Raw genomic sequence first — 16,277 nt, 5'->3', positions numbered from 1 at the left:
AACCGATTTTAACAATCTTAGGCTCGTTTTAAAGCTACTATTTTTTGATCAAATCAAATGACTTTCACTTCTGGTTCCGGAGATATAATGGTATAACTAACGCAAACGACAAATCGCGTTGTTTTAGCTATTCAATTTTCTCATAGATGGCTGAGCCGATTTTTGATAAACATAGCTCGTTTGAAAGCTTTTATTGGATTTTTGATCAAGTTTAATAATCAAACTGCGATTACTTTTTTTTCCAGAGATAATAAAAATGTAATGGTATATGCGACGTAAACGACAAAACGCTCTTTTTTCGTCCTAATGTTTTCTCCCATGGATGAACCGATTTTAACAACTTGCGGTTCGTTTGAGAGATACTTTAACAGTATAACGTATTTTTTCACTCCGCCTAATTATTTGGTAGATGGTTGAACCGTTTTCAACAAAGTTAGGTTTATTTGAAAACTACTATTGATTCATTGAGCTGGTTTGAAGTTCAAATGGCGATATAATAGTATAAATGACGTAAACGATCAATCTCAGTATTAATCAATTTCGTTCTAGACTAAAAATGAGTTGTGGATCGAGTTAGAAGAGTGATATTTTTGCTGGTATCCTTTTAGCAACACTGTTTTTGACAGGTCACGCGAGAATCGTGCCTTGTGTCATTGTCAACTTTCTTCAGTTTGGTCTGTAATTTATACATGAATCATCGTTTGGTCTATAATTTAGTCATGGATGGGCGCTGTCTGGTTGAATGGATACATCAACAAACAAAATTGACACATCTAGAGTGAAGACCAGTCAGAAGCATTGATAGAGCTACCAATGCATCCCAAAAAAGTTACTGTTTGGTGTGGATTATGAACTGGCGGTATCATCGGGCGGTACTTTTTCAAAGGGGATGATGGGCGGAACGTTACTTTGAATGGCGAGCGCTACCGTGTTATAATTTACGATTTTTTGCCCAAAATGGAAGAATTGGACATGATTGACATGTGGCTTCAACAAAACGGTGCCACATCTCACACGGCACGCGAAACAATGACCAATGAACAGTATATCTCATGTTTTGGCCTGTCAATTGGCCGCGTAGATCGTGTGATCTAACGCCTTATTACTAAGGCATGCTAAGGCTTATGTCTACAAGGATAGCAACGATTGACGCACTGGAAGCCAATTCTAAAGCATTTATTCGTGAAATACCGGCCGATACGTTGGAGAGAGCGTGTCAAAATTGGACCCTGCGCATGGGCCGTTATATTGTTATATATTGATTGTAAATAAAATAAAAATCCGATGAAAATTTCATAAATTTTTGATTTTTTTTGTGTTTTTTTTATATAAAATCCTGTATCCTTTATAATCGTGCAAATGACGTAATTGACAAATCAATTGTAAGATTTTTGAAATTGCTCGGTTTGATTGTGACTTTTTTATGCGACACATAGCCCTCGCTTAAAAAAAGGCTTGAGTATATTTTGATGATTTTATTGACGCGGCCTAGGATAAAAAAATTGTGAATCGAGGAAGTAAAACACGTTATAATAAATATGATAACATAATGTTCATAGGTCAGGATTTAGAGACAGCATGTTTATTTTTGACTTATATATGTTTGAACAAGTTTTCCGATTTTTCTGCATTTACCAATGCATTTGAAAAAATCTACAGTTTGATGCGATTTATGGGCGTGCGACATCATTGGGACTAAATTCGTCAAAGACGACGAAGACCGCACATTATGATCTATAAAACGTGGCACCTAAAAATGGACAAATTGTATTCTGTACAACGACGGTGCCAAATACCAAATTGCACTTGAAACCAAACCAACTTTTGTCATACATTTTTTGTTAAACTATCTTACTCATAACTAAACAATTTCATGTCTTGATCTTTTGATTTAATGACAATTAAAGCACAAGCAAGGTTAGCTGATGAGAAATAAAATGCAAATACTTACATGATATAAACACCCGCAGCATATCCGTGTACCATTATATCTACCCCGACACCACTGACCACTGTGACGAGCACGAAGGAATGGCAGCATGTTGGAATAAAATAAAATGTGGTTAAATATCGGAATAAAAAAGATTACATTTAAAACGTTATTCCTGTGGGTTAAGATAGTCATGTGCAGCTATGCGAACGATTGCATTTCTCTCGTTTGTTTTTGCTACTAAAACCAATATTTTCAACAGATAGACATGGTTTCGGATAGAACAATGTCTGCAGATTGAATATTCAATTACAAAAAGCATCCAATCAAGGAGAATGTATCAGAAAGATGAAATTTCTTCCATTCAAGTTATCCCTCTGAGTAGATGAGTTTTACGAAAGATTGGTTAACGAAGATTACCGGTTAGGGATCTGTTCTGCCATCAGCAACTGCCGCATTGCCTGTGAATTTGAGTACGTATATATATGTTTTATTGGCAATTGTTTCACAAACTCGTGTTCTTCATGCAACAATCGAACAGGAAAATTGTACAGCCCGTCGTGAGGCATTTCTTTGTACGAGATCAAACTGCATTTTGCATTTCTGTATTGAGATGACGTGTTAGAATCGAGGAGACTTGTAACGTTGAATTCACATATTTCGTCTTTTAGGCGTGTTTTCTTGCGGCGTATGTGGAAAACACAATGATTTTTTTAAGAGCTCGCTCAAATGTAAATGCTCGAGTCATTTCTACTTTGGTTTTACTTCTTGTGTTAGAGACAAAAACGAAACCATTTCAAATCAAACAGTTTATTTGAACTCAAACAGTTTTTTTGCGGCTCTCAAGCGACGACTTTCCACAGAAGTAATTACGACAAAATATAAGTTTCGGTGATAAAGATGTGCATGACTGTGTTTATTACATTTGTTAGTTTTTGGTTCTATGAGTATTAGAAAAACACCTCTGACCCAGTAAAAACTCAGTGATATCTAGATCTGAATTCTGATGCTGAACACTGGATTAGAATATTGAGCTATCGAACGAGGTTTCGAGATCAGGAAAAAGGGTTTTTGAAAGAGCTTCTTTACCCAAATATGGATTCTGAACTTGAAGCAGAATTCAGTACTTATATTCGGAGCATGGATCTGGATTCTAGGAATCTGAACTCCTGACAGAGACCTTAACCTATTTTCTGGAGCTAAATTCTGCACCCGAATTCTGTTTTCTGAACTTTTGACAGAGTTTCCGAAACTAAACTTTGAACCTATTTTGCACTTGAACTTCGAGCCTGAATCGGATTCTGGACCTGAGTCCTCTAGGATTCCTCACTTCTAAACTTGAACCTAAATTATTGACAGAGATTCTAAACCTCGAGCAGGATTCTGAACTTCGAGCAGGATTTCTCTACACTGTACACAACATTTTCAATCCGGTAAAAGATGCTACAAGAACTCGTGTCTCTCAATGCATGAACCGTGAGAGATTTTTTTTACATTTCTTCGCTCAACTTCATACTCTGAGTATTTTACAGCCCTTATAAAAATTTACAGTCTGATAATGATCGGTGCTGTGTGGAATTTACCAAGAGAGACGCGCATGTCGATAATTATCGCAGAAAATCGAATCGATGATTCGACTTGATGATTCTCATACTAGGTTGCAATATTTCTAAACCCTTGTGTGGAGCATTCACATACATTGTCATAGACACAGCTTATACAAAAGTTATATGCTCATAGTTAGAATAAGCGTCAATAGTAAAATGATTCTATCGCAATTATCAACTGCCCATATAGAATCGGATCGCGAAATGAGAAAAAGCGACCGTTTGGTGCTTCAGAGAGAATCCCCACAGCACAGCAGCGTACTAACCCGTGATGCTCAGACGGGTCATCGAGAGAAATTCGCTCTCGCACTGGTGTCCATTCTATGTTAAATGAACCATTCCGGTTTTTTGTTGCTAAGATGATATTCGTCTCTCTTTGATGGCACTGATTGAATCGTGGGAAGAGTTGGTAGAAAGCGTTCTTTGATACTTTAGCCATCCTTGGTAACAGCACTTAAATTTTCATCTTCTTACCTTCGATTTCATTCTCACAAATCTCACAAGAATTGAATGAAGCTCTAATTACATCATTTTTGCAACTGATACATTGGAATGGAATTATTTTTCGCAATGATATATTACCCACATGCCTATAGAAATTTGTCATGAATACGTTTTACTCAGGGTCTTTCTCAGTATTTTTTTTAAGTATCGATAACCACTATTTGCAACTCATTGCCCACCTGTTAACAATTTTGAGTTTACTACCCACTGAAAATGAGCTATTGCTCACTAGTGGGCAATAGGGACCAGTTTGGGAATCACTACTTTAGACATATAATTCAAGACCCATACACAATAAAACCTACTATATATCAAATATAAGATGAAAAGGCGGGTAGGGTCTAACACTTTTGAAAAATCATTTTCTTCATTGTATTTTCTTATAAAAAAATATTTCCGAATGCTTTGTCAAATTTTCAAGCCTACCGGAACGAAACTTTGGATGTTATGGGCCTTTATCTTCTCTTATATCATACTGCGAAGAGGCAAGAGTTCGGTGCACAGGACCAAAAGTTCTGCTTTGATTCAGGTATGCCAGGTCATTTTTTCAAAAATCTGTGATCAAGCCAAAAACCTGTCTGTGAAAATCTGTGCCCGTTTCCCGTACCATAAATAGCAGATCATAATCAATTTGGTGAGCAAAAAAAAAATTCTCACTACCAACACGCTCTGTTCCTTTGTCCTCAACCGTACTTTTTGGTGCTCAACTGTGCTCGATTTCAAAAATCTGTGAAAATCTGTGATTTATTCCAGAATTTGTGAAAATCTGTGATCATTTTCATAAATCTGTGAAAATCTGTGTCATTTTTAAAATCTGTGCAGAAAATTGAAAATCTGTGAAACACAGATTAATCTGTAAACCTGGCACACAGATTAATCTGTAAACCTGTAATCTCTGCTTTGATTGACTAGAAAATTTGGCAAAACATTATTGCAATGTTTTATTATAACAAAATACAAAGAAAAAATGTTAGACCCTAATCGCTCCCTAGGAACATATAGGGTCTCTTTCGATTTCATAGACAATAAATTATATTCATTTTTCTCGAGAGCACGTTTACAAAGTCTGAGTCCATCGTTATTAGATACTACTTCATGAATTATTTGCAAATTTTATTTGCTATAACTATGTTGCTTAGATTTTTGACTTTCTTCACTACAAAACATTTGAGTTTTGTTTTAACAATAGCTCTCAAAAAACTCGCAAAAATTGTCGTCTTTTTCCTTCTTTGTTCTGAGGAGTCTATTCTGAAACCCAAAAATATTAGAACAAAAAAGAATAAACTTCTACGAGAAAAATCGACAAGTTTGCACTCGTTGACGACCGATGTTCAACTGAGGGGACAACATGAACATTTTGGCTAATGCTTGAATGTGGCATTTAGTATTCGAAAAATTCCCCTACCATGTACACAGTAGAATACCTAAAACCTGAATGACGACATCTCATCCGTAATATTGGCAACAATTCAAAACATCTAATCCGAAATGTTAGCAGTTTCGTTAGCTTTACATTGTATTTGATAGGTTGTTTGCTCGTTAGGAACAAAGCTGCCGTTCCAAGCGACAACTGAGCAATCTAAATATAGCGCAATATTTCAGTATCATATTTCCTTCAAATATCTATTAGAAACATGTTGAGAACGGAAATATTAAGTACTTTTTGACAGTTTTAGGTTATTTGATAGATTGCCAGATAAAAACAAATATCTATCACTGCATGGTGAACAATATATGCTTTTAATATTCGTTCAACAAAGATTATAATTGTAAAACGCCTACGTTGATTGTACTTTGGTTGAAGGTATTTCCCAAATTTGTTAAGGTTTTCCTTTTACAATAGTTTGCTCCGCTTCAAATATGAAACGTGATAAAAGATCAAACGAATGCAATACTTGTTGAAATTCATATAACTTTATTAGTAAAGATACAACCAAAAGTAAAATAACACGAATAAAGTTTTGGTAAACTACTACCTTTGTTGTTGATTAGTTAATTGTCGTTTATTTAATCCCGGTTTCTACACTTTTCATCGTTTGCCGGAGAAATAAAAACGGTGTTTAATATAGTTAAAAGGAAAATATTTTATAATATTAGTTTAAAATAAAGGGTGATTTTTTAAGAGCTTGAGAACTTTTTTAAACAATAAAACGCATAAAATTTGCAAAATCTCATCGGTTCTTTATTTTAAACGTTAGATTGGTACATGACATTTACTTTTTGAAGATAATTTCATTTAAATGTTGACCGCGGCTGCGTCTTAGGTGGTCCATTCGGAAAGTCCAATTTTGGGCAACTTTTTCGAGCCGGAATAGCCCGAATTTCTTCGGAAATGTTGTCTTCCAAAGCTGGAATAGCTACTGGCTTATTTCTGTAGACTTTAGACTTGACGTAGCCCCACAAAAAATAGTCTAAAGGCGTCAAATCGCATGATCTTGGTGGCCAACTTACCGGTCCATTTCTTGAGATGAATTGTTCTCCGAAGTTTTCCCTCAAAATGGCCATAGAATCGCGAGCTGTGTGGCATGTAGCGCCATCTTGTTGAAACCACATGTCTACCAAGTTCAGTTCTTCCATTTTTGGCAACAAAAAGTTTGTTAGCATCGAACGATAGCGATCGCCATTCACTGTAACGTTGCGTCCAACAGCATCTTTGAAAAAATACGGTCCAATGATTCCACCAGCGTACAAACCACACCAAACAGTGCATTTTTCGGGATGCATGGGCAGTTCTTGAACGGCTTCTGGTTGCTCTTCACTCCAAATGCGGCAATTTTGCTTATTTACGTAGCCATTCAACCAGAAATGAGCCTCATCGCTGAACAAAATTTGTCGATAAAAAAGCGGATTTTCCGAATGGACCACCTAAGACGCAGCCGCGGTCAACATTTAAATGAAATTATCTTCAAAAAGTAAATGTCATGTACCAATCTAACGTTTAAAATAAAGAACCGATGAGATTTTGCAAATTTTATGCGTTTTATTGTTTAAAAAAGTTCTCAAGCTCTTAAAAAATCACCCTTTAGTAATGACTACAATGAATATTAACTGTTGCTGAAATCAACTTTCAATATTATCCAAAATAACACGAATAAACAAACAGCTTATATTTGTTTATATCAGTCAATACATAACATAGTCAGAGGGTTGAGGATAACAAATTTAAATTTACAATTGCATTTAACTCGACAATTTGCTTTTTCTATTTAAATCATTTAAGTTTTTTAAACAAACAGCTGATTTAGGTCTCTCCGTATATTAACGGGGTGTTATCAATCAGAGACCCCGCATATAAACGCCAAATGACACTGTGCAGTTCCGATTGAATTTCATATATCATTCTGATTGGAGTGTTTCATCACTCAAATGATAATCCTAGAAAGTGGTTGTACACTATAGAAGCTTCTTTGGCGTTAAACTGCAATACGTGACGCATGTGTTCTGGTAAATATTCCCGCAATACGGATGGAACACGTTTCCTCGAGATCCACCAAAGCTCGTGAGCGTGGTCTGTTTCGACACAGCATCCAACCGTGAGGGGGAAACCATCTTTCCGGTCTGGAGTAGGTGAGAAATTGATGCAAACCATGATTGCTACATATCGCAAATAGGTACCTGAAACGTGTCTCTCTGTGCGGATGTCTATGAATGCACACAATATGAATTTCAATAGTTCCATCGTACTGTCAACCCAAGGGTGTTGCTCATATTGTATGTTACACGAATTTAGTGAAAATTCTTTAGTCTTAGTTGGAATACCAAGAAAATCATCAATTCAGGTAATCTTGAAACTTAGGCCATAACTCTTACTTCGATCTTCTGAGCTTTTATGGACATTTGCACATTTATGGCATTAAATGTACGCTAAGGATTGATAAAATTACAGAATACTCTATAAATCTGAAATAGATTATTAGTAGATAATTAGCGTATAATTATCTGAAATTCGATACTTTAGCATTTCCTAAATCATAATATAGTCCTAAAGCATGGCACAATATATGCATCAACTAGTGTGCAAAAAGCATAAAACCATAACTGATTTATCGAACAAACATATTTCCCTCAGGATTTGTATGTCACGCGCATTAGTTTGCGGGAGGAACTCATGGTGCAACAATTGATACGCACTTTTCCACGGTGTAGTGTGCTCTCAGGTGGGTAAAAGCTTAGAATTTATTACGCTCGTTTCAGCATGTTGTCACATGATTTACGATAATTTTATAGTTTTGTTATGACTGAAACCCAGCGGTGTGAGAGTAACAACTGAACTGTATTGATGGCTTTAAGGCAACATATGGTCGCCATATAAGATGGACCGTTGATAAATTTTTTTCGTCAGAGTCATCATCGTTTGCAGTGCACGCATTACAGTAAAATCGTTTGCTACCAGTTGTTTAGGATGCGAAACTTGACAGATCGCACGGAGTCACGCGGCAGAGCTCCGTCCACTCAAGTTCATCAGAAAAATGACAAGTATCGCATCCAGGGCCTCACAACTCAAAACAGTTCGAAAACGGTGAAAAATAATTCTTATTCTCAGCTTTACTTGCAATTTGTAAGAATAAGACTCATGTTCAGTGAACGACAAATGCGGAACATCAGGATGAAAATCGTAATTTTGGAGTTTCTCTGGTACCACGTGGTTACGGGCTTGTACCTAGTGCTCATGACTATTTTACCTGTTCAACATAAACCGCCAAGTAGATGTAAATTTGATTCTAATCGTAAGACATGTGACGAAGTGTGTTTCAGTAAACGAATGTGACATAAAATGTGCACTCAATGTTCTTGGTGATTAACCGATTTCGGCGTTATTTGATTCAAAGAACAGGGTCTCATACTCCCATAGTTTGCTGTTGAATTTAATCTGGTTCCGACTCCGGTTCTGGTGTTACAGAGTTATGTGTAAAAAAGTCCCCTCAATTTTCTCAGATAGATACTTAATCGATTGGCACATTAATTAATTTAATTGAAAGGTCTTTAGATCTTACAGGCTGATATTGAATTTTATTTGAAGCCAACAATCGGTTTCAAAACAACAGGGTGATTTGTGCAAATAATCGAAAAAATGCGCACTCTTTTTTTTTTAGAGATGAATTAACCGATTTTCGCCAACTTAGATTCAAAGGTCTTATAGTTCCATAAATTACCACTTCGTTTCATATAAATCTTACTTTCGATTTCAAATTCATTAGATGATGTTTGAAAAAAAATCGAGTTCAACTTTCTATACGTACTTTATAACGAGATGAGGTGCAAAGTAGCAAAACCATTGATTGATTCTTATCTACATCTACATCACTGGGAGATAAGCATTTGAAAATTCCAAACCTTCATTTACATTGACAAAGCGATACACGTAACAAATTTTCAAAATTTGATTTAAAATTGATGCAATTTCAATAATTTTTTAGATGATGTCCGAACGAATAACTAAGCTACATCTAATGCTTATATAAACGGTTATAAGAAAAGCACCACTAGGATTACTTGGGATATTTCACTCGTTGAGGTTAGATAATTGGATACTAGATACTGATAATAGAAATTTTCGTTTTATCTCTTTTGTCGCTATGGGTTCATTGCGTAGTGGAGACATAAGGCCTGGGTAATTGTGTATAGAACGTTCTCTTGCGAAAGAATAGCATAGGATCGAGACTGAAAAAATAGACCATACATTAGCCGTGCATCATTGATCGTTGTACGAAGGTTCCGCTCAATCGGGTTGCTTTTGAGGGTATGCTTCGTCACATTCAAAGTTGTGCAGTTAGTGAAAAGAATTATCTCGGATAGAAGAAAGTTGCAGATTAACAGTTCGGCTGAAAAGTTCGTATCGTTTAATAGAAACACACTTCTAAATTTTTTACCAGCGAGCATTCTCTTGAGGTCTGAGAACAGGAAAAAGTCACTGGGGGCCAAATCTGGAGAATACGGTGGATAAGGGAGCAATTCGAAGCCCAATTCGTTTAATTTCAGCATGGTTTTCATCGACTTGTGACACGGTGCATTGTCTTGATGAAACAAAACTTTTTTCTTCTTCAAATGAGGCCGTTTTTTTTGAAATTTCGACCTTCAAACGCTCTAATAACGCTATATAATAGTCACTGTTGATGGTTTTTCCCTTTTCAAGGTAGTCGATGAAAATTATACCATGCGAATCCCAAAATACAGACGCCATAACCTTACCAGCCGATTGTTGAGTCTTTCCACGCTTTGGGCTCGGTTCATCGCGTGCAGTCCACTCAGCTGACTGTCGATTGGACTCCGGAGTGAAGTGATGGAGCCATGTTTCGTCCATTGTTATGTATCGACGAAAAAATCGGTTTTATTTCGATATAACAGCTCCAAACACTGCTCAGAATCATCAATTCGTTGTTGTTTTTGATCGATTGTGAGCTCACGCGGCACCCATTTTGCACAAAGCTTTCTCATATCCAAATATTCGTGAATAATATGTCCAACACGTTCCTTTGATATCTTTAGGGTGTCAGCTATCTCGATCAACTTCACTTTACGGTCATTGAAAATCATTTTGTGGATTTTTTTCACGTTTTCATCGGTAACAGCCTCTTTTGGACGTCCACTGCGTTCACCGTCTTCGGTGCTCATATGACCAGTACGAAATTTTGCAAACCACTTACGAATTGTTGCTTCGCCCGGTGCAGAGTCTGGATAAGACTCATCAAGCCATTTTTTGGTATCGGCGGCACTTTTTTTCATCAAAAAGTAGTGTTTCATCAACACACGAAATTCCTTTTTTTCTATTTTTTTCACAATAACAAAAGTAGCTTCACTCAAAATGCAATATCTCACAAACTAATAATCAGACAGCTGCCAAATTTATACAAGTATCTTTTGAAGGTTGGTACTAACTGAAAATGGCATGGATTTAATTCTAGTGGCGCCCTCTCATAGAAACGATACGAACTTTTCAGCCGATCTGTTAGATTTCCGTCTGTGATAATTTTTTCCCTAAATTTTCAATTTCACTATTTCTTCCTATAGTCGTTTCCTAGAATGTTTCTCTCTGCATGGTAAACTAAGTTCATGGCGGTTCTATACGTCGTAACGAATCAAATAAAACCAAACAAAATTATCCACATGGAACCCGGAAAGATAGGTATTAAATTGAAACAAAAAGGTGGTCATTATTCATTTCAAACTCCTTCTGAAAAATTTGTTCCGCAGTTGGCTAGGAATTCACATCTTCTTCCAGATAGAATTCAGAATCAATTTTAACCATTTAAAAGTAGAGATTCCAGTGTGAAAGACAAAGAGCACACAAGACAGCCCAAAAAAAATTAAGATGCCGAATTGTAAGCATTGTTGAACGAAGACAATACCCACACTCAAAAATGAATGGTGGAGAGATAAAACTTTAGTCGCCAAGCCATTTCTAATCGTCTATCGTCATTGTTTGATTTTTTGATGGTGGATAAATTGGTTCCTCGTGAGCTGAATGACAGCAGGAAAAGCAAAAACCGGCGAAGGAAATTTAGCTTTCTCGGCATAAAAAGACGGTTTTCTGCACCGGATCGAGACGGAGCTTGTGAAATGAATTTATTTTGAGAATACCAGGTGCAGCTTAACCCTGGCTAACCATCGATCTTAACTGCAAAATCTAATTGCTTCGGAAAGAAAACGATGCTGTGTATTTGGTGGGATGAAAAGATGTCTTGTATTACGAGCTCCTCAATCCAAGGAGAACTGAAAATACTAATTACTACCGAAAGCAACTGATGGAACTAAATCAAACCTAGCTCAAAAAATCGTTCGGATGTTCCACAAAACAAGAGAAAGTTATTTTGCAGCATAAACATGCCTTTGAGCACAACGAAACAGCGGTCTAAACATTATTTCTGAACTCATATGTGACCTTTTACAACACTCGCCATACTCTGCAGACTTGACCCCTTCCGACTATCAGTTGTTTTATTGGCTGTGAAGATGAGAAAGAATGGTTTCACGACTGTATCGCTTCAAAAATTGAACAATTCCTTCGATGTGGTATTTGAGTGTTGGTGGAAAGATTGAACAAGGTGGAACAAATGCATAGCTTTCGATGGCAAATACTTTGAATAAAGTATCTTGGACCCATTACTTACAATCAATATATATATATTAATTCAAAAAATTCTGCTTTAATAACTGGAAAACCAGGTATTATTGATATTTCCAGTTTAGATTTATACCACAAACATTCAAATTATGATAGACATATATTTTGTACCTGAAAAATTGAATTGCACGCGTTTATTTGCTCAAGTAAAAACCATCACAGGAAGCTACGTACCAATCGCTGTGACGACTCCCCAAATCCGAATCAACGGCCGGAGACAATGACATGAAGCGCCAAGTTGTCGTCGCCTGTTTCTGCCATCCATGTTGCTCGTGAAAATCTGTTTTATTCGTTTTGATTGTTCAAAAAGGCACCTCCTTTCTATGGAAATAACGAGTTGTATGGGGGAACTATTGTTCACTCCTTGACACTAGACGACCGCCGTGTCTATGCAGGAATTTCGATGCCGGTGTCTAGTGCCAGTATGTTGTTGTGACGGGTTGAATATTAATGCAATGATTTATATTCCCATAACTATTGTTCTGTTTCTATCGCATACATGATTGTTTCCAGTTGTTCACATATCATTCACGCGGGACTGATTACACTTGTGCTGGGGAAGGTTCCTGCAAACGATTCATAACAAACACATAAATCCAATTAAACACCAGTGTGATAGGTCTATCACATTGATTTCTGTGTGATACCGATAGGAAGGAAATTCTTAAACCTACCGTTAACATCCGACAGAACATGGTAATCAAATCCGTTTATGGTGCTTCACTGGTTTGCTGCCTGTCGGTTTAATCCGGTTCGCTACGTAATACTCGGGCGATTTTGATACACCGGTTGGGATGGATATGCTGCCATCATCAGTTTCGGTTTTGCTTTGAACTTTCTGGTTTGTTAGCGGGAATTTGGACGGTTTGACGAAATCTGAAAAATATGGCAAGAATTTGATACAAGGGTTAATCCCACACTTGTTGGATCCGTCAGTCATGTTAACAAATATTTGTGTTGTAGAAATGGTTCGAAATGTATGTGTGCGGGTGCTACACTAATGTACACTTAATATTTTGAGAGGTGATTATGCATTTTTGTTTTGACAGGATAAAAAATGCATACTTGAATCACGAAGAAGCAAGGAAAAACCAAAGAAAAATGTTCATCAAAAAGCATTCATTCGACAAAAGTATTACTGGATTTTTTATTCAATATTATAGTATAATTTTAAGGCACACTGCTTAAGCTCTAAGATGCCAAGGGTATTTACTAATCTTAATTACGACTAACATAAAACTAGAATAGTATCATTATGTAATGTAGCGGTAGCGGATTCTCGAGAAGCTATCGGTAGTGGCCGGTGAATTGAATATCGCATGAGGGTCTTCCATATGCCGTTGGCGAAGATCCATGTTGGCCGCATCCTTCGGTCCGTGTGGGTCCGCGGGAAACACCCCCAGGCTACGAAGGCCCGGCGGGTGGCCCGCATGCTGGTTTTCGACTGGGGCGGCCTTCCGTGGACGATGATGGTGATGTTACGGAAGAGAATGAAAAAAAAGTAAATATTGTGGAAACGGGGTAAAAAGGGGATGTGGGAACAAAATGTTTGAAAACGATAAAGATCTAATTAGTTGCCATCGAGATGGTGAAGAGACAGGGAAGGGGTAACGAAAAAGTTAGTGACAAAAAAAGATCTTGTTAGTTCCAATGAAGATGGTGGACAGGGACGGGGATCGAGAGAATCGGGCGGATGTTAGTGTCGAACCTGTAGGTGGAGTTTATACTTTCTGAGCGGGAGATAACACATTACACTTGTATATCAATGTGTTTAAGGTACTGGTATATGAGAAGCATATATAAACTATCCCGACTCGCCAACACATCCCGAACCGGAACCTCAGGCGGTCTACCTCGGGCCCTAAGGGATTCCAGTAGCTTCGACCTGGCGTCACGATACTCTACGCACGACCACACGACATGCTCGATGTCCTGATAACCGTCGCCACAGGTGCAGAGACCGCTCTCCGCAAGCCCAACACGCCGGAGATGTGCGTTGAAGGTGTAGTGATTTGACATGAGCCGCGACATAACACGAATGAAATCGCGACTCACGTTCATCCCCCTGAACCAAGGTTTCGTCGATACCCTAGGGATAATGGAATGTAGCCATCGTCCCAGTTCGCCATTGCTCCATGAAGTTTGCCAACTTTCGAGAGTTTTCTGACGAGAGATACTGAAAAATTCATTGAAGCAGATTGGTCTTTCATAAATATCACCTTCTAATGCGCCCATCTTAGCCAATGAGTCTGCCTTTTCATTGCCTGGAATGGAACAATGCGAAGGGACCCAGACTAACGATATTAAATAAGACCGTTCAGATAAAGTTCGCAAGTGTTCCCGTATTTTCCCCAGGAAATATGGGGGATACTTTCCTGGCTTCATTGCCCGGAGAGCTTCTATTGAGCTTAGACTGTCCGTGACAATGAAGTAATGGTCTTTGGGCAAGGTTTCAATGATCTCGAGGGTGTACTGAATAGCAGCTAATTCTGCGACGTAAACTGAAGCCGGATCATTGAGTTTGTGAGAAGCGGTGATGTTTTGATTGAAGATGCCGAAGCCTGTGGACCTGTTGATGTTTGAACCGTCAGTGTAAAACACCTTTTCACAGTTGACTGTTCTAAATTTATTATAAAAAATATTTGGGGCCACTTGAGGGCGCACGTGATCCGGGATTCCACGAATTTCTTCTCTCATGGATGTGTCGAAAAACACAGTAGAATCAGAAGTATCCAAGAAATGAGCACGATTGGAAACAAACGAAGAAGGATTAATATTCTGAGCCATGTAATCAAAATACAAGGACATAAAACGGGTCTGAGAATTGAGCTCGACAAGCCTTTCGAAGTTTTCAATCACCATCGGATTCAAGATGTCGCATCGGATTAGCAATCGATATGAGAGATCCCAGAATCGGTTTTTCAACGGTAAGACGCCCGCGAGCACTTCGAGACTCATCGTATGAGTCGACTGCATGCAACCTAAGGCAATACGCAAACAACGATACTGAATTCTTTCCAGCTTGATGAAATGAGTGTTCGCCGCGGATCGGAAGCAAAAGCATCCGTATTCCATCACGGACAATATCGTTGTTTGGTATAACCTGATCAGGTCTCCTGGGTGGGCACCCCACCATGATCCGGTTATTGTACGAAGAAAATTGATTCTCTGTTGGCATTTTTGTTTCAGATACCTAATGTGACATCCCCAGGTGCCTTTGGAGTCGAACCAGACCCCGAGATATTTAAATGTGAAGACCTGAGCTATGGTTTCACCCCCTAGTTGAAGCTGTAATTGTGCTGGTTCTCGCTTCCTTGAAAATACAACCAGCTCGGTTTTCTCCGTAGAGAACTCGATACCCATTTGAAGAGCCCATGTCGACAAGTTGTCGAGGGTATCTTGCAATGGTCCTTGGAGATCGGCAGCTTTGGGTCCTATAATAGACACAACGCTGTCGTCGGCAAGTTGTCTTAGCGTGCAAGATGTGTTGATACATTCATCAATGTTGTTCACGTAAAAGTTGTATAAAAGGGGGCTTAAGCATGAGCCCTGAGGAAGACCCATGTAACTGAATCGTATTGTCGACAAATCACCATGCGCGAAATACATGTATTTCTCGGACAACAGATTATACAAAAAGTTATTCAAAATTGGTGAAAGACCTTGCTGATGCAACTTCTCAGATAGGATGTTTATGGAAACTGAATCAAAAGCCCCCTTGATGTCTAGGAAAACTGACGCCATTTGTTCTTTACGAGCAAATGCCATTTGAATTTCGGTTGAGAGCAACGCAAGACAATCGTTCGTTCCTTTGCCCCTGCGGAAGCCGAATTGTGTATCTGAAAGTAAGCCATTAGTCTCGACCCAATTGTCTAGACGAAACAGAATAATTTTTTCGAACAATTTCCGGATACAGGAAAGCATAGCAATCGGCCGATACGAATTGTGATCGGAAGCTGGTTTCCCTGGTTTTTGAATGGCGATAACTCTTACTTGTCTCCAATCATGTGGGACAATATTATCCTCAAGAAGCCTATTGAATAAATTCAATAAGCGCCTTTTGGCAGAGTCAGGCAAATTTTTCAACAAGTTGAATTTGATTTTGTCTAACCCC

General features: G+C 38.1%; 1 protein-coding gene across 1 annotated transcript in view; it reads right to left on the bottom strand.

Moving 5' to 3' along the window:
* LOC131435072 (uncharacterized) overlaps positions 1-16,277 on the bottom strand; it is a 57,485-nt gene that overhangs the window by 4,798 nt on the left and 36,410 nt on the right. The window contains exons 2-4 of the mRNA XM_058602565.1: positions 12,838-13,039; positions 12,338-12,729; positions 1,952-2,012 (exon numbers count right to left, since the gene is read on the bottom strand). Coding sequence (XP_058458548.1) covers positions 1,952-2,012; positions 12,338-12,428 — 152 coding nt within the window. The 5' untranslated portion in view covers positions 12,429-12,729; positions 12,838-13,039. The remainder of the gene's footprint in view (positions 1-1,951; positions 2,013-12,337; positions 12,730-12,837; positions 13,040-16,277) is intronic.

This window comes from Malaya genurostris, chromosome 3 (assembly GCF_030247185.1).
Source record: "Malaya genurostris strain Urasoe2022 chromosome 3, Malgen_1.1, whole genome shotgun sequence".
Taxonomy (NCBI): Eukaryota; Metazoa; Arthropoda; class Insecta; order Diptera; family Culicidae; genus Malaya; species Malaya genurostris.
Note: the sequence above shows the minus strand (reverse complement) of the source record. Positions and strands in the feature narration are given on the sequence as shown.